The sequence below is a fragment of the Sus scrofa genome, chromosome X (genome assembly GCF_054392235.1).
Source record: "Sus scrofa isolate SSC_HxYL_T2T_F1_AM1 chromosome X, Sscrofa_HxYL_maternal_Yorkshire_Landrace_v2.0, whole genome shotgun sequence".
Lineage (NCBI taxonomy): Eukaryota > Metazoa > Chordata > Mammalia > Artiodactyla > Suidae > Sus > Sus scrofa.
In genome coordinates, this window is record NC_139401.1 from 134,710,046 (window position 1) to 134,727,224 (window position 17,179).

A 17,179-nucleotide genomic window follows, 5' to 3' on the forward strand; every position below is an offset into this window, starting at 1 on the left:
CGCCTTGGCCCCGCCCCCCAAACGCCGCGAGGCGCCTGTGGCCCCGCCCACGGGCGCTTTCCGCCCCGCCCCCGAGCCTGGGCTCCGACGCCCAGGACTGGGGAAGAAGCGGCGCCTCGGGCGCGTCGGGAAACAGGGCGGGGCCTGGGCGGGAAGGCGCGGCGTTGCTTCTCTAGCCCGCGCGGTCGTCCCACGTCTCTGTGGTCCGGGGCGGGGGCGGGGCCCAGCCGTGGGGCGAGAACGGGGTGGGGCGCCCCGCGCCGGGGCTCCGCCTCCCGCCCCTCCTCGGCCTCCTCCCCTTCCCCCGGCTCGCCCCTGGGGAGGGGTGGGTGGGTAGGTGGGGATTCCGGACGGGTGGCGAAGTCGCAGTAGCCTCAGCCAGGCTGTGGAGAGGACGGACGCGTCTGGTGCCCCGGGGAGGGGCGCCACCGGGGGAGGAGGAGGAGGAGGTGGAGAGGAAGAGACGCCCTCTCTGCCTGAGACCTCTGGAGGCTCTGACCCCAGGGGCTAGGGGACTGCCAAATTCCTCCACCTCGGCTGTCTGAAGAGGCCGCGACCCTGGAGGGCCCTGAACCCACTGCACCAGGGGCCCCAGCACCACCCGGGTGGCCTAAAGCGACAGTCTCAGGGACCACTGCAAGCTTTCCTGTTGCCTAGACCACGAGCCCGGGGTCAGAGCCACCACCCTTCCAGCTACCTGCTTCCTCTGCTGCCTCAGGCATCAGCCCCTGCCCCAGCCCAGGTGACATGACGGTGCTGTCTACTCCCCGGCCCTCGCGGGTGACCACGCTGAAGCGCACAGCTGTGGTCCTGGCCCTCACGGCCTACGGAGCCCACAAAATCTACCCCCTGGTGCGGCAGTGCCTGGCTCCGGCCAGGGGCCCCCAGGGGCCGGTCCGGGAGTCGGCGCAGGAGGTCCCTGGGGCCACAGCGGCCAAGGCCGGCGTCAACCGGGTGTTCCTGCAGCGACTCTTGTGGCTTCTGCGGCTGCTCTTCCCCAGGATCCTGTGCCGGGAGACGGGGCTGCTGGCGCTGCACTCGGCCGCCTTGGTGAGCCGGACTTTCTTGTCGGTGTATGTGGCCCGCCTGGACGGCCGGCTGGCCCGCTGCATCGTGCGAAAGGACCCCCGGGCCTTTGGCTGGCAGCTCCTGCAGTGGCTCTTCATCGCACTCCCTGCCACCTTCGTCAACAGTGCCATCCGCTACCTGGAGGGCCAGCTGGCCCTGGCGTTCCGCAGCCGTCTGGTGGCCCATGCCTACAGCCTCTACTTCTCCCAGCAGACCTACTACCGTGTCAGCAACATGGACGGGCGCCTTCGCAACCCGGACCAGTCCCTGACGGAGGACGTGGTGGCCTTCGCTGCCTCCGTGGCCCACCTCTACTCCAACCTGACCAAGCCACTCCTGGACGTGGCCGTGACCGCCTACACCCTGCTTCGAGCAGCCCGCTCCCGCGGGGCCGGCACGGCCTGGCCCTCGGCCATCGCTGGCCTCGTGGTGTTCCTCACAGCCAACGTGCTCCGAGCCTTCTCACCCAAGTTTGGGGAGCTGGTGGCAGAGGAGGCGCGGCGGAAGGGGGAGCTGCGCTACATGCACTCGCGAGTGGTGGCCAACTCGGAGGAGATTGCCTTCTATGGGGGCCACGAGGTGGGGCCGGTCGGTCGGGGCACTGGAAAGCGCGTGGCTGGGGGTCCGAGGCGGGAAAGCCCGCTGCTGGAGGTGTGGGTGGGCCAAGGGAGCGGAGGCTGGGGTCTGACAGGGTCTTGGGCAACCCGGGTCGGCGCAGTCTTGGAGAAGCAGGAAGGCCGGGTGGGGACTGACCCGGGCCACTTCTGCTTCCTCTCCTGCTCGCTTGTCCTGGCCCTGGGACTGTGGACCTTAGCAGTTTGAGACTGAGCGCTCCCTGCTTGCCCCATGCCTGCAGCCAACAGAGAGGAGGCTCCTGCCGTCTGGGAGCAGGGTTGGTAGGAGGCGGCCTGCTGCCTGGCCCCTCCTGGGCCCCTAGGCCCTTTGAAGGCCAGCGTCTGGCCGAGCTGGCCGGGCAGGCAGGCGTTGTGGGCATGACTCAGCCCAAGCGGGAGGTTAACGAGCAGCACCCAGCGTGGTGGCCGCAGCAGTGGCGGAGCTCGGCGCCCCGGGTCAAGGCTTCCCCCTCCTGAGCCCGAGGGCCCGCCTGGCTGTGGGCCTGGCTGCCTCCCCAGAGCCCTGGCCAGGGATGCCGGGCCCAGGCGGCCACCGCGGCAGGACGCACTTCCTGCTTGCCGGCAGCCACCCTGCCCCCCGTGTGGCCGCCCTTCCGCCCAGGTCCCAGCCCCTTGCAGCCAGGCTGAGGCTGGGGCTGGGGCCGGGGCCAGGACCCGCCAGGGGGAGCCAGGAGCCCAGGCCTGGGAAAGGTTACTCCAGGCCAGTGCTCCCTTTATCTCGCCTCTGCCCCTCCCCTTCCTCGTGCCTGGGTTGCGGCTGCCTCCGGCTAGGCTCTCTGAGACTCTGGTTTCGGTTCCGAGTGCTTCTTGGGGGAGGGGCGCAACGGCATCCACGTCCAGAAGGTCTGTGTGTCCTCCTTGGGTCAGGCACCCTGTGCCCCCAGACCTAATCTCATTGGCTGTGCATGGCATCCGGCAGAGAGGCGGGTTTGGCCCTGATTTTTCAGAAAGGCTCATCCCCGAGCAGACGGGGGCATCCCACGCGTGGGCTGGGCTCCAGATTAGGAGAAAATGCGCTTGGTCTGCAGCCGCAACCCCCTCTCCTCCTCTCCTGTCCTCCAGGCTGCAGGGCCTTGGCAGGCAGCCGTGGCCTTGGGCGAGGCACTTGGCATGTTCCCTGCAGCTACATTGTCAGCCCCAGCCGGCACTCCTGCCAGCTCCCAGCATGAGCCCCGACCGCCTGGGTGCTCAGAGGAGGCGCGCTCACTTGAGGAACGGGAGATTGGCTTGAGGCAAAGCTGAGCTGTGCCACAGACCTGGATGGAGGGGCAGAAAAGAGATCCCTGGCTCCCTGAAGGCCTTCCTCTGGGCCAGTTTCACAGGGAGGAGGCGCTGGCCAGGGCAGGAGGGGCCTGGTACACGTCCACGGCCTTTCTGTTTAGGCTTCTGCCCCAGGGCCGAAAGCAGTGTGGAGTGCCCAGCCTTCGCGCGTGGGTTGGTTGGCCCTACTCTGCAGGCACGTGGCCCACCGCAGTCCTATTGGCTAATGTCCCCGTGGACACCGGCCCAGGCTCAGATCAACAGGCTAGGGTGGACAGCCGGCTCTTCTGCTGTTACCTAGCCACATGTACACACACATGCGCGCACGCGCGCGCAACCTCTTATTGACTTGAGAATAGGTAAACCTTTCTTAACGAGTCAAAGCATCATTTACAAAAACTTGATTCTCCTAACGACTCAGCCGCTGTGGTCCAAATTCCGTGCCTCTTGCCACTTCCAGGCTGTGTGAGCTGGGGCAGGTCACTTGGCCTGTCTGGGCTTCCGAGTCACGTACAATGGACATGAGAACACACAGGTGATGGGACATGGTGAGAATCACATGGAGAGCTGGCTGTGAAACCACGTGGCAAAGGAGACGTGCCAGGCTGGGCAGCTATTAGTCAGGCGAGGGAAGGCAGGGCTGGGGCGCGCTGCCCCGGCTGCACCGAGAGACCCATGCTTCCTAAGCACTCCAGTCCCCGCCTGTCTAACTGCTGCTGCCACCACGGGAAACCCTCTCTCTCCCGCTCCCTTTCCCAAGGACTCTAGCTGGCTTGGGTGGTGGGCTGTCTCCGGTGGGGAGGGCACTGCCTGCAGGAGCTGGCGCGGGAGTGGTTCCTGTGGGAGAATGCGGGGCAAGTTTCTCACCAGAGGAACCGTGGGCAAGGATTACCTTTTGCTTGGTTCAGGGTGGACCCCCCCGCCCCAGCTATTGCCCAAAGAAACAGGCAGGGTGGCTGCCCTCAGCCCGTGGCGAGGAGCTGTCCAGGGCAAAGACAGGGGCGAGGCAAGCGTCCCCACGACAAAGCTAGAGGAAAGGGGACGAGAGTAGGCCGAGGGAGGTGGGGCCGCCGTACCCCAGTGCTGTGATGTCAAGCCCCTCCCTCCCCCAGGTTGAGACCTGTGCCCCATAGACATAGCCCAGTCGCGACCCCCAGCTCTCATCGTTGTCGCAGCCATCAGATGGCACGCGTGCGCAGCGCTTGGGGACGCTTGCTCTCACCTGGCCGGTGCTGACCAGCAGGCCTGGGGCCTCTGTCCCCCGCCTCCGCAGGTGGAGCTGGCCCTGCTGCAGCACTCCTACCAGGACCTGGCTTCGCAAATCAACCTCATTCTGCTGGAGCGCCTGTGGTACGTCATGCTGGAGCAGTTCCTCATGAAATACGTGTGGAGCGCCTCGGGCCTGCTCATGGTGGCCGTGCCCATCATCACCGCCACGGGCTACTCGGAGTCAGGTGAGAGCCGCTGCAGGGCCGGGGCCGTCCACCTGGGCGCCCAGGGCTGCAGGCTTGGGAGGGCCCAGGGCTCAGCCGGAGCCCCTCGCCGCCCCCGCCCAGGTCCCTCGACAGCATCTCCTGCTTTTCGGCCCCGCTCCGCCAAACCCGGGCCTGCAGCTCGGGAACAGCCGGCGTCCCTTCACCAGGCGCCCGCACCCTGGCCCAGGGGGCCCTGCCCTCGGCCCGAGCGCAGCCGGGAGGTGGGAGGCCGGGGCACCTCCAGGCCCTTGGGACCCTCTGCCTGCAGGATTGCCGGCCTGAGGCACTGAGGTCAAGTTGGCTTTGCCGCGGTTTTCCTTCCTGGGGGCGATGCGTGTTGAGACGCTGTGAGCTTCCGCTTTCTTTGCCCACCAGCCCTTCCGCACTGCCCGCTGCCACCCTCTCAGACAGACACCCTCCAGAGGTTCTTACTCCGCCCGCAGCCGAAGGTTAGTGGGCGAGGCATCGGGGCGGCCGGCCCTTCTCCTTCCGCCTGCCGATGGCCGTCGTTGCCCTCAGCGTCTGCATGGAGCCCCTGGTCCCTTCGATGGATGGTTGATGGTTTTCTTTTTCGGCCGCCCCATGGCTTATGGAGTCCCCAGGCCAGAGATCAGATCCGAGCCACAGTTGTGGCAATGCCAGACCCTTAATCCACTGTGTCGGGCCAGGGATTGAACCTGCATCCCAGTGCTGCAGAGTGTCGCCAATCCCGCTGTGCCACCGTGGGAACTCCTCCCTGGTTATTTTCAGCCTTTTTCTTTGTCTTTGGCATTGGGCGGTTTCACAGGCGGCGTGTTGTGCGTTTCTGTTGATCCTGGTTGAGGCTTGTTGTATAGCCTTTGAATGTTTAGAGGGTTCAGTCTTCAGCTGCAATCTTTTCTCTTTTTTTCACTATCTTTTCAAATATTGCCTTTCTCATTCTTTTTACTCTTTCCTTCGGGAACTCCCGCTAGGCGCGTGCTTCGGCTCTCTTTGTGCTGCATTCTGGGAGGTTTCCTCGGGTCTTCCTGCTAACTCATGCTCGTTTTGTCTTTGGCTGCATCTAATTTGAATTTTTTAAAAAGTTTCAAAGACTACAGTCTCTCTTTTTTGTTTTGTTTTGTTTTTGTATGTGTCTTTTTAGGGCCGTACCCGGGGCATATGAAGGTTCCCAGCTAGGGGTGGAATTGGAGCTGCAGCTGCGGGCCTACACCACAGCCACAGCAATACCAGATCCAAGCCGCATCTGCGACCTACACCACAGCTCACAGGAACTCTGGATCCTCAACCCACTGAGCGAGGCCAGGGATGGAACCCGCATCTTCACAGATATTGGTCTGGTTTGTTACTGCCGAGCCATGATGGGAGCTCCAGTGTAAAGTTCTATTTGATTGTCTTTGAGATAGAAATTCGAAAGTGAAATTTTCTCTTTCAAATAGGAATCTCGAGCTGTGTTTGTAAGTGTCTGATTTTCTCAGCTTTTTGCCTGTTCCTCTTCTGCTGGCTACCATTTTAACCATGCTTATTCCACGGTCTCTATCCAGCTCTTCTGTTGTCCGAATCGAGGGTCTAGTCTGCGGCCCCACCACCCGGAACGCGCCCGATCTCGTCCAAATCGAGGTCTAAGCCAGGTTTATCTTCCACTACCGGCCGTGCAGTCGGTCGGTGGCTCACGGTCCTTGAGCGTTTTGCTGCCAGACTTCCGCTGGAACCCCGAGGAGGCGGGCTGGAGGCCCTGATTCCCGGCTCGCCTTTGCTTTTGCTTAGGCCGCTCATCAGTTGGAGGCCCTTTTCGCGTTAACGCCTCCCCTTGGCGGGGAGGTAGTGTTTCTTGGTAGTACTCAAAGCATTGATTTGTGTCTCAGACACACAATTACACCTTCTCAGAGGAGACCTTTGGTTCCTTGCACCTGGAGCCCTGAGTACGTGAAAGAGGCTGCCCTGTGTTCTCTGTCTCTGGGGATGTCGCAGGTGCACCTGGCTGCTGTTTCTCCTCTTGCTGCTGGCACTGTCCCTTGTTTCGCTGCAAGCAGACCTCCGATTTAAAAGGTGTTATATATTTTCTGCAACTTAGTAGTAAGAGGGCCTGATTCTCTCCCTATTGGTGTTTCTGCCTTGGGGCTTCTGTGCCCTCAGCTGTCTGTCCGTCTCTGGGTGACCCCCAAGAGGAAGCATCTCATGAGAGGAAGCAGTTGCTTTCCACCAATGGGCCCCTACGCAAAGGGAGGCCTTGACTTAGGCCAGACTCAGTCAGCACATCTGGCCTGGGTGGAAACGGGCCCATGAGGAAACCAACCTGCAGTTTCTATGAGGAAGCGCCTGCAACCAGTCTAGTCCCCAAGGCCTCTCCCTCCTCTCAAGGCCTCGGGCTTTTTGGAGCCTCTGCTGTGTTGGGCTTTGTGGGTGATTCAGGGTCACGAGCTCCTGTCCCCAGCCTCCTGGCCTTGGCTGTGTTACCTGTGAGCACGTGAAGCGCCCCCACTTCTCTTACTGGCCTTCCCCAAACTGAGGCTCTGCCTCAGGGCCTTTGCTCCTCCTCACTCTGCCAGGAGCGCTCTTTCATTGGCCACCCGTGGCTCCCCCTCCTCCCTCCATCCGAGCTCCAGCTCACAGGTGCCCTCCAGCCTTTGCTCTTCCCCTTTCCTGCTGCTCTTCCAAGCCGGAAACAGCTGCTGCTCTGCCACTTTAAATTCAAGGAGGGCAGACGTTTGTCTGTTTTGTCCCCGCTGTGTCCCCAGGAGCTGGAAGCTGAGACTGCTGGGAAGGTGGGGGGGCACCTAGCAATGGGGGAAGATGGAGATGCCTTTGCCCTTCTGGCCTGTGGGCTGGGGGAGGGGCGCTTGGCTGGAAACTGCTGTCGTGTGTCCTGCTCTGCCTTAGGGTTCGGGTTCCTCCGCAGGAAAACTGCAGAGGGCCATTCTGTCTCCAGGGAGGTGCTGGCTGTTGCCAGGGTCCCCCAGACCCTGCCCCTTTGCGCGCGGTCACTTGCCAGCTCTCCAGAGGAGGATTCGCATGCTCCCACCATCCCTGCCTGGGGGGCACGGTGGGAAGGAAGGTCTAGGACCCTAGAGGTCTGAATCACCACTCCCCTGCCCCACCCGGTTCCCAGGATTTCTGGCGCTCCGGCCCCCCAGGCCCCGTCCACGCTGCACGGCACCTGCCCTGCCTTCCTGCCCCTTCCCACCCCACCCTCGCCATCATATCCCCGAGGCTCTGATCTCGGGTCCAGATATGCCCCTGGATAGTCAGGCCTCCCCTTTGCTTCCCATCACCATTTCTAGAACATTCCTTGTTTGAAAGCCTTGCCCCTCCAGGGGATCCCAGGGTCAAGGGAGTCAAGGCCTTGACAAGAGAGGATTGCAGTGAGCGACCACCAGGTCTGGACTGACTGCAAAGCAAGTCAGGACGGGAGGAGGCTCCTAGGGGGAGATAGTGGCTTTGGGGATGGCACAGAATACGGCATTAAGGGGAGAGGTGAGGGCAAAATGGGGTAGACTGCAGGCCCGGGAGTTCCCGTCATGGCTCAGTGGTTAGCAAATCTGACTGGGAACCACGAGGTTGCAGGTTCGATCCCTGGCTCGCTCGGTAGATTAAGGATCCTGCCTTGCCGTGGGCTGTGGTGTAGGCCGGCAACTGCATGCCACAGGTGCGGCCCTAAAAAGACAAAAAAAAAAAAAAAAAAAAAAAAAAAGAGTGAAGGCCCGAAAGGGGATATTGGTGTTTGAGAGGCTTGGGAGGGGCTGCCATTGGGGTGCCAGACACACACCACGTACAGTTCAGCCTTGTAACAGGTTCCGTTCAGCTGTTTTCAGTAGTCGCAGAGTCGTCCAGAATGTTGTTTGCCCAGCGGGGGGGGGGGGGGGTCGGGTCTTTGAGGCCGCGCCACCCTGTAGGACCCGTGCTGTATTGCTCCTTCCACGGAGTACTGTTCCATCTTGCGTACTGACCCGCCACTTGGGGTCCGTCCATCCATCCGTCAGTAGACGTTTGGTCGTTTGCACCTTTTGACTGATGAATGACGCTGCGACACACACGTACCATTTTTTTGGTCCGGACCTCTCTGTTCACTTCTCTTGGATGTATGTCCACCTAGGAGTGGAATTGCTGGGTCTCTCGGTAACTCTCTGGGTGGCATTTGGAGGAACTGCCATGCCGTCTCCCACAGCGGCGGACCGCTGTCTGTCCCCACACCAGCAGCAGCCCGGGCTCCGACCTCTGCACGTGCTCATCGCCACTTGTTACTGTTTCTTTTTTTTTTTTTTGTCTTTTTGCCATTTCTTGGGCCGCTCCCGTGGCATATGGAGGTTCCCAGGCTAGGGGTCAAATCGGAGCTGTAGCCACCGGCCTACGCCACAGCCACAGCAACTCGGGATCCGAGCCGCATCTGCAGCCTACACCACAGCTCACGGCAACGCCGGATCGTTCACCCACTGAGGAATGGCAGGGACTGAACCCGCAACCTCATGGTTCCTAGTCGGATTCGTTCACCACTGCGCCACGACGGGAACTCCTTTAATTTTTTTTTATCTCTATTTCTCTTTTTAGGGCCATACTTGCAGCATATGGAGGTTCCCAGGCTAGGGCTGCTGCTCTACACCACAGCCACAGCAACATCAGATCCGAGCCGCGTCTGCGGCCTACACCACAGCTCAAGGCAACGCCGGATCCTTCACCCACTGAGCGAGGCCAGGGATCGATCCTGCGTCCTCAGGGATGCTAGTCGGCTTCGTTTCCACTGAGCCACGACGGGAGCTCCTCATTTTGCTAATTTTTTAATTATAGTCATCCCAGTGGGTATAAGGTGGGATCTCATTGCAGTTTTGATTTTATGGTCCCCTGATGACTAATCATCATCTTTTCGTGTGTTTATTGGCCATTTGCATGTCTTACAAGAGAAATGCTTATTCAGATCCTTTGTTTAATTGGATTCTTTGTCTCTTTATAATTGAACTGAAACAGTTCTTTATGTAGTCTGTATAATTTGCAGATATTTTCTGCCAGTCTGTAGGTTGACTTTCTTTCACTTTCCGGATGATTTCCTTTGGTGCTCAAAAGTTTTCACTTTTTTTGGGAGTTCCTGTCATGGCTCAGAGGGAACAAATCTGACTAGAATTCATGAGGGCCCAGATTCGATCTCTGGCCTCGCTCAGTGGGTGAAGGATCCAGCATGGCCGTGAGCTGAGGTGTAGGTCACAGATGTGGCTCGGATCCTGCGTGACTGCGGCCGTGGTGTAGGCTGGCAGCTACGGCTCTGATTCGACCCCTAGCCTGGGAACCTCCATGTGCCGCGGGTGTAGCCCTAAAAAGACCAAAAAAAGGGGGGGGTTACTTTTTTTTTCTTTTTTGGCCGCCCCCACCGCATGTGGAAGTTCCCGGGCCAGGGATTGAATCCGGTGCGTCCACAGAGACAAGCCGGATTGTTAACCCCCCGTGCCACAGTGGGAACTCGGAGTTTTTTCTTTTGTTACTGGTGCTTAAGGAGCCACACCTTATCCCCTGCATTCTCCTGAGAGGTGTGCGGCCTTGGCTCTCCCGTGCAGGCCCAGGCTCCGCTGTGTGTTCGCTTTCGTGTGTGGTGTGACATGGGGTCACTGTTTTGCGTGTCGATACCCAGTTGTCCGAGCCCCATTTGCTGGAGAGACTCCTCTCTCCCCTAGTGGGTCAGGTCTGGTCTTCCACTGTCCCCACCTGTCCCCTCGCCTGCGCTCTGCAGACTCAGAGGTGGCGAAGAAGGCGGCCTTGGAGATGCGGGAGGAAGAGCTGGTGAGCGAGCGCACGGAGGCCTTCACCATCGCCCGCAACCTGCTCACGGCGGCCGCCGATGCCATCGAGCGCATCATGTCGTCCTACAAGGAGGTAACCCCTGCCCGCCGCGCCCCCCCAAGCTGCCGCCCTCCGCCCCCCGGCTGCCGGGGCTCAGCCAGGGTCACCCTCCCTGCAGGTGACCGAGCTGGCCGGCTACACGGCCCGGGTCCATGAGATGTTCCAGGTATTTGAGGACGTCCAGCACTGCCGGTTCAAGAGGCCCGGGGAGCCGGAGGACGCTCAGGCAGGCTCGGGGGCCGTGGTGAGGTCAGGTGTCCGTGTGGAGGGCCCGCTGCAGATCCGAGGTAAGGGAGCCTGCCGATGCCCCCGGGGGGGCTGCGGGGGCGCTTCCGGGCCATGCTGGGGCTCCCGCAGTCTTCCTTCCCAGAGCGGTGGCTCCTGGCCAGGATGTCTCTTTGTAGAAGGGGGGCGTGGTCCCTGAGCAGAGGGGCCCCTCACCCCCCGTGTGCACCGCACGAGCAAGCTCAGAGCCCCCCGGGCACCGAGGTGCGCTGGAGGGGGCGCACACATCAGAGCCGCCTTTCAGACGGTGCTGTCCTGGCCGTAGGTGCGGGCTCCGCGCTCGGCTCCTAGAGGGCAGAGGATGTCCCCTCCGGGCCCAGAGCCCCGCAGGGGGCGCCGTTGGCGCGGGGGGAGCCCCTGGCCACACCCTGACCGCGCCTCCTGTGTCCCCCCGGCCTCTCCCTCCAGGCCAAGTGGTGGACGTGGAGCACGGGATCGTCTGCGAGAACATCCCCATCATCACGCCCGCGGGGGAGGTGGTGGTGGCCAGCCTCAACATCCGGGTAGGTCCCGCGGGGCCAGCGCCAGCACTGCCGGGGCCTCCGCTGTCGCGAGCCGTTGACCCCAGGTCCCCGTGGCAGGTGGACTCAGCTCCAGGGGAAAGGTCGGCGTGTCTCTGACTGTCGGGTCTGGGGCACTGGAGTCAGAGCTGATGAAAGGGACTGGCGGTTACCACGATTGGACAAGAGTCACCCAGCAGCCCGCGCGCGCCCCGCCCCTGTCCCTGACAAGCCTAGGCCCTAGGGACTCTGGTCCAACTCCACCTGTGATGGAAGAGATTGTCTGTCACCAGCCTGGGCCTGAGGTCCCATCCCGCTGCTTCAAGAGGCCCCCGGGGCAGGTGTGTGCCCGGCATGGCCCGGCCCCCCAGGAGAGCGCTGAGCCACAGGGCGTCTGTGGAGAGGACACCCTGGGGGCTGACATGGACCAGTCACCTGTGTCCTGTGTCCCCTGTCCCCTGCCAGGGCTTTGGAGGGAAGGGGAGACCTGGGGGCAGGAGTCATTGATTCGTTCAACCAGTATTCCCCGAGCTCCAGGCTGGGCCCTGTAAACCAGAGGTAAACTGGGGGTTCTAGACGGTTACAAAGGTCCCCAGTTAGATGGCCGCCTGGGGTCCAGCAAGGGCCACGGGAAGGGTGGTCACTGTCCTTGGGGGGAAAAGAGGTCACGGGAACCTTCAGCCAGGAGCCTGCGGGCGGGCAGGTGGGCAGCACGGAGAAGAAGAGGGCGGGGACAAGGAGCCGGGGCCCGGCTCTGCAGGGGCCCTGTGCGCCTGGCTGGGGTGCCCGGGTGGCGGGAGCCACGGCCAGACAGGCAGTAAGCGGGAAGGGCCGGTGCCTAGAGCTCCTTTGCTTGATCTGCTCAGAGGGGACTTGAGAGCCAGCCGGAGGCTGGACTCTGGCCCGTGGTTCCATCCCCACATCACCCCTGGAAATAGACCGTCACCCTTGGGGTGGGGGGTGGGGGTGCCGCTGATGGCCAGGTCATCCAAGGTGAATGGTTTCCAGGCTGGCCTAGGGGAAGGCAGAAGGCAGAGACCAGAGGACCTGGTGAACAAGGGCGCGGCTGGTGCGAGAGCACAGTGAGGCGAGGAAGGGGTGGAGCTGGTTCTGGGCTGGGAGACATTGGCGAGGGGGAGCAGCCAGGTGGCCAGGGTGCGGGCCGGAGCTGGGCAGCTCTCAGGGGGCGGGGGGAGGCCCAGGCCCGGCCTGGAGGGTTTATAGTCTCGCGAAGGACCGTGGGGCGAGGGGCTCCAATAACAGAAGGCCAGATCAGGCCTCTCCCAGCTCCTGGGCTTTTGCTGACACTCTGTCTCTCCTTCCCCTTCACCTGGTGCTTCCCCTGTGGGCGTGTCTCTGTGTCCAGATGGCCCCTGTTTTATAAGGACACCAGCCACGCTGGAGTATGGGCCCGCCCCACTGCTTATCTGGATTTACGTAATCACATCTGCAAAGAGTCTTTCCAAATAAGGTCACATTCTGAGGTCCTGGGGGTTAGGACTCCGGCGTGTGACTTTGAGGGGACACAGTTCCACCCCTGCCACTGACATTCGCATCAGCCACGCTCTCGGCTCTTCCAGCGCCTCCAGCGCAGGCGGGAAGACCCTTGGCGTTGCTGTTGGGTCGCGTGTGGCGGTGGGAAGCGGGTCAGCTGGATCTCCTGCCCTCCGCCAGCTCAGGACCGCCGTCTCCCACGGCAGCCCATCCCCGCGGGGGTCCCGAGGCCCTTGGTGCTGGGCTTCCGCTGAAGAGGGGCGGCTGGGCAGCAGGCGGCCTTGGCCTTCAGGCCACGTGCCCATTCCCCGAGCTGTGGCAGGGCCGGCGCTCCCCCTGCTGCCCCCTGCCCTCCGGCGCGTGCTGGGGCCCTCGGGGACAAGCCGGGCCTGAAACGGGCCTGTGGCAAGGGCTCTGGATGGCGGAGCTCACCCCGCCGGCACGTGCCCCTCCACACGGAGAGCTGCCGGGGTGCAGGGAGCTCCCCCGGAGCAGGAGAGGCCACGGGGGAGGGGAGGGCCCCGGCCCGGGTCCCACAGCGGCTGCCTCCGCAGGTCGAGGAGGGCATGCACCTGCTCATCACGGGCCCCAACGGCTGCGGCAAGAGCTCCCTGTTCCGCATCCTGGGCGGCCTGTGGCCCACGTACGGCGGCGTGCTCTACAAGCCCCCGCCTGAGCGCATGTTCTACATCCCGCAGAGGTGAGGGGCCGCGAGCCGCTGGCCACTTGGCGGCCGCTGGGGCGCGCTCGTCCGAGCGTGTGCGTGCCTGTGTGCAGGCTGAGCGACAGGCGCGACCGTCGGCAGGGCAGCCGGGCCTCCCTCCCCTCGGCGGACACGCAGCTCTCCCCACAGGCCCTACATGCCCGTGGGCTCCTTGCGCGACCAGGTGATCTACCCGGACTCGGTGGAGGACATGCGAAGGAAGGGCTACTCGGAGCAGCACCTGGAAGCCATTCTGGACATCGTGCACCTAAACCACATCCTGCAGAGGGAAGGAGGTAGGGGAAGGGCCATGTCACCTGTCTGTGCCAGGAGCAAGCCGCCCATCCGTCATCCTTTGTCCCAAGGCTCAGCGGGGGAACCTGCCGCCGCCCCCGCCCTGTGGCCCTCTTGGCCCCCGGCAGGTAAAGGTCGCCCCAGCCAACGTTCAGGAGTCCAAAGTGTGTGCGCCCTGGAGAGCCCTGCCTCCCCTGGAGGACTGATAGAGGCAGGTGGCCCCAGGTGGCCTGAGCACACGCGGGAAAGGAGCCAGGCCCGCCAGGGCCGTCCGGCCGGGTACCCTGGCCAGGCTGCAGGCTGGGAGCTGGGGTCTCCCTGGCAGGGAGGGAAGCCCCAGGAAGGCCTTAGGCAGGGAAACGGCAGGTCAGATACACATTTCAGACAGAGAATAGACCACGGGTGTGACAGGGCAGCCTGGAGGGGACGCCTGCCCTCATGTCCGGCTTGAGCCTGGGGTGGGGGTGTCCCCTGGGAAGAGGCTCAGGAGGGGAGGACAGGCCGGTGGCCAGGGGACGCGTTGCCCTGGGGCTTCTTTGCACTTTCAATGTCCGCAGCGCCCAGAGGGGCAGAGGGGAGGGCGGCCTTATTGCCCCGAGGAAGCCCTACGGGCCGTGTTGGGATTTTCCTAGCAGAGCTCCGCTTCCTCCTCTGCCCGGAGGGGCAGCCTGACCTTGAGCAAGACCTCCCCCTCCACCTGCAGAAGGGGCCAGGGGCCAGCCTCAGGCTAAGCACCGGTGTGACACACGAGAGCTTCCCCCTGGACCGTCCCCTCCTCCTGGCCTCCACGCGTCCCGTTAGCATTGAGGTCGGCTGTGCCAAACAAGCACCCCCAGCAGGGGCTCCAATCATGTACAAGTTTAGCTTCCTCTGAGAAAGGAGTCCTGAGGTAGGCAGGCCACTCGGCTGTATGTGGCCTCCGTTCCCAAGGTCCAAGGTGGCTGCTCTGGCCTCGTATCACATCCCAGGCCACAGGATGGAAGAAGTGGGGCGGAGGCGACAAAGCGTGAATGCCATCTTTTAAACAAAGTTCCAGGAGTTCCCGTTGTGGCGCAGTGGTTAATGAATCTGACTAAGAACCACGAGGTTGTGGGTTCGATCCCTGGCCTTGCTCGGTGGGTTAAGGATCTGCGTTGCCCTGAGCTGTGGTGCAGGTCGCAGACGTGGCTCGGATCCCGCATTGCTGTGGCTCTGGCATAGGCTTGGCAGCTACAGCTCCGATTAGAGCCCTAGCCTGGGAACCTCCATATGCCGCGGGTGTGGCCCAAGAAAAGACAAAAAGACCAAAAAAAAAAAAAGAAAGTTCCAAAAGCTGGAATTCCCGCCATGGCTCACTGGGTTAGCAATCCAGCTCGTCTCTGTGGCATGGCCGGTTCAATCCCCAGCCCAGCACAGTGGATTAAGGATGTGGCATTGCCGTCGCTGTGGCATAGGTCACAGATGCAGCTCGGATTTGATCCCTGGCCTGGGAACTTCCATATGCTGGGGGTGCAACGCTCACACTTATGTCCTGTTGGCTGGAATTCAGTCTTAATTCAGGTTAAACCTCACCTCGAGGCGAGCCAGGGGATGTGGTCCTTTTTTTTCATGACACACACATACGCGCACACTTGGGCCGAGTGCACAGCAGGCAGAAGTTCCTTGGCCTGGGCTGGAACCTGTGCCACAGCCACACCCAGAGCCCGTCCCCTGCCAGGTTGGGAGGCCGTGTGTGACTGGAAGGACGTGCTGTCGGGGGGCGAGAAGCAGAGAGTCGGCATGGCCCGGATGTTCTACCACAGGTGAGCGCGCGGTCCCGGTGCCTGCTCGGCATGTGCGTCCCCTGGGATCGCGGGGGGCAGCTCCACTGGGCGGCTCTCCCCTGCCCCAGGGCGCAGCGGGGACGGGGCCACCAGGAACGGGCTGAGCGCGGGCATCAGGCTTCCGCACGGGGTGCGTGCTGGGCGCGGGCTGGGGTATCGGCCACGGAAGGTTCACAGCCTCGCCCGCTGGGCCCCCACCCCCAAGGCCCAAGTATGCCCTCCTGGATGAATGTACCAGCGCCGTGAGCATCGATGTGGAGGGCAAGATCTTCCAGGCGGCCAAGGATGCAGGCATCGCCCTGCTTTCCATCACCCACCGCCCCTCCCTGTGGTAGGTGCCCTCCCTCCCTGCCCGCACGCCCGTGACTTTGCCGCTGGGGAGGGGGCAGAGGGTCCTGGCGGCCTGGTGAGCGTCTCCTGGCCAACATCCTCCCGGCCCCTCTCCCGACACAGGAAGTACCACACACACTTGCTCCAGTTCGACGGGGAGGGTGGCTGGAAGTTCGAGAAGCTGGACTCGGCCGCCCGCCTGAGCCTGACCGAGGAGAAGCAGCGGCTGGAGCAGCAGCTGGCGGGCATCCCCAAGATGCAGCGGCGCCTCCAGGAGCTCTGCCAGATCCTGGGCCAAGGCCCGGGTGTCCCCCACGGTGCCGCCACCTGACCCAAGGCCTTGGCTCTTCGCCCTTGGCCCCCGCCCCACCGCGAGCCCTCGGATCACATGAAGGAAGTGGCGCCCCTGCGCACCCAGCCCCCCCCCCCCGCGCCCTGCACGCGCGCCCTGCCCCCCTTCCTGTTCCTCAGGGAGGGGAGCGGGATCAGAGGCGAACCCCAGGTCACACCATGGGTCTGGGCCAGTGCCCTCCTGCGGCTGAGGGCCCTTTACTCCCCCTTCAGTCCCTGGGAGACATCACGGGCCGGTGTGTCCCTCCGCTGCCATTGTCCAGGTGGCCCACCGAGGCTTCTGTCCCATGGGGCGCCCTTCCTGCCATAAAACTGGCCGGGTGGGACCCTCAATGAGACGGGGCCCCTCGTCTGTGCCCCCGCTCCCCACCTGTCATCCCAAAGAGCCCTCTGGAGGGCACTTTCCAGCGAGCGATGGTAGGAATGTAACCCCTGACCCTGTGGGTCCCTAGCCTTCTCTCCTACAAGCTAATTTATTGGATTCCTGTTTGTAGCCACCTCCATCGCCAATGTGGGCACCCTGCCAGCGGGGGAGGCGGCCTGGGCCGTGGTCCTTCAACGGGGGGCCCACCTCTCGGTCAGCCCCTGGCCACCCCACCAACCTACACTGCCAACCACACGGGGTGGGTGGGGGCGTGCCAGCCAAGGGGGGAGATGGACGCCAGGGCTGCCGGGCGTGCGGGCGCCACTGTGCCCAGTTCAGTGCCAAAGAGGGGTCGGCAAGGGAGCTGTCTCTGCAGAGCCAGCCCCCACCCAAGAGAGAGACCCCGCAGCTGTGCCTTTCGGGCCCTCAGGCCTCGCTCGGGTCGGGGGCCTCCCTCAGTCCCTCAGTAAAAGCCTTCCGTGGAACATGCGGTCCGCCTCCCAGCCTCTTTCTCTGCCAGGGCCTGGGGGAGAGGCAGGAGGGGCAGCCATCTGCCTGGCGGAGGGGGACCCCAAGCCCCGCCCTGGGCCAGAGATGCGACGGGATCCGCACGACTCACAAACATCATATCTGAGCACAAATAGGACTCTGGACCCAGCCTGACACAGTGCTGGGGCGGGGAGCGGAGACAGGTGTCTGGTCCCTGCATGGGGAGCTGCCGAGTGGGCTGGTCGGGGGCTACGGACAGGAAGAGTCCTGAGCTGGCCAGGCGAGGGGCAGCAGCGCCAGGTGGTTCTAGGCCTGCTGGGAGGAGGG

At 63.1% G+C, this 17,179-nt stretch overlaps 1 protein-coding gene across 3 annotated transcripts; it reads left to right on the forward strand.

Moving 5' to 3' along the window:
- The first annotated feature begins 341 nt into the window (after positions 1-341).
- ABCD1 (ATP binding cassette subfamily D member 1) lies at positions 342-16,853 on the forward strand. Of its 3 annotated transcripts, none has more exons than XM_003135473.6 (10): positions 342-1,647; positions 4,237-4,417; positions 10,131-10,273; positions 10,359-10,527; positions 10,934-11,028; positions 13,074-13,219; positions 13,373-13,518; positions 15,213-15,297; positions 15,524-15,649; positions 15,772-16,853. In XM_003135473.6, the coding sequence occupies exons 1-10, from the start codon at positions 748-750 to the stop codon at positions 15,977-15,979; spliced, it is 2,199 nt and encodes a 732-aa protein (XP_003135521.4). In that variant the 5' UTR covers positions 342-747; the 3' UTR covers positions 15,980-16,853. The 3 variants fall into 3 exon arrangements, 2 of the variants coding, with proteins under 2 accessions (XP_003135521.4, XP_084863620.1); XM_085007494.1 differs by lacking the exon at positions 342-1,647 and adding an exon at positions 1,956-2,546; XR_014835195.1 differs by lacking the exon at positions 13,074-13,219.
- The last annotated feature ends 326 nt before the right edge of the window (positions 16,854-17,179 follow it).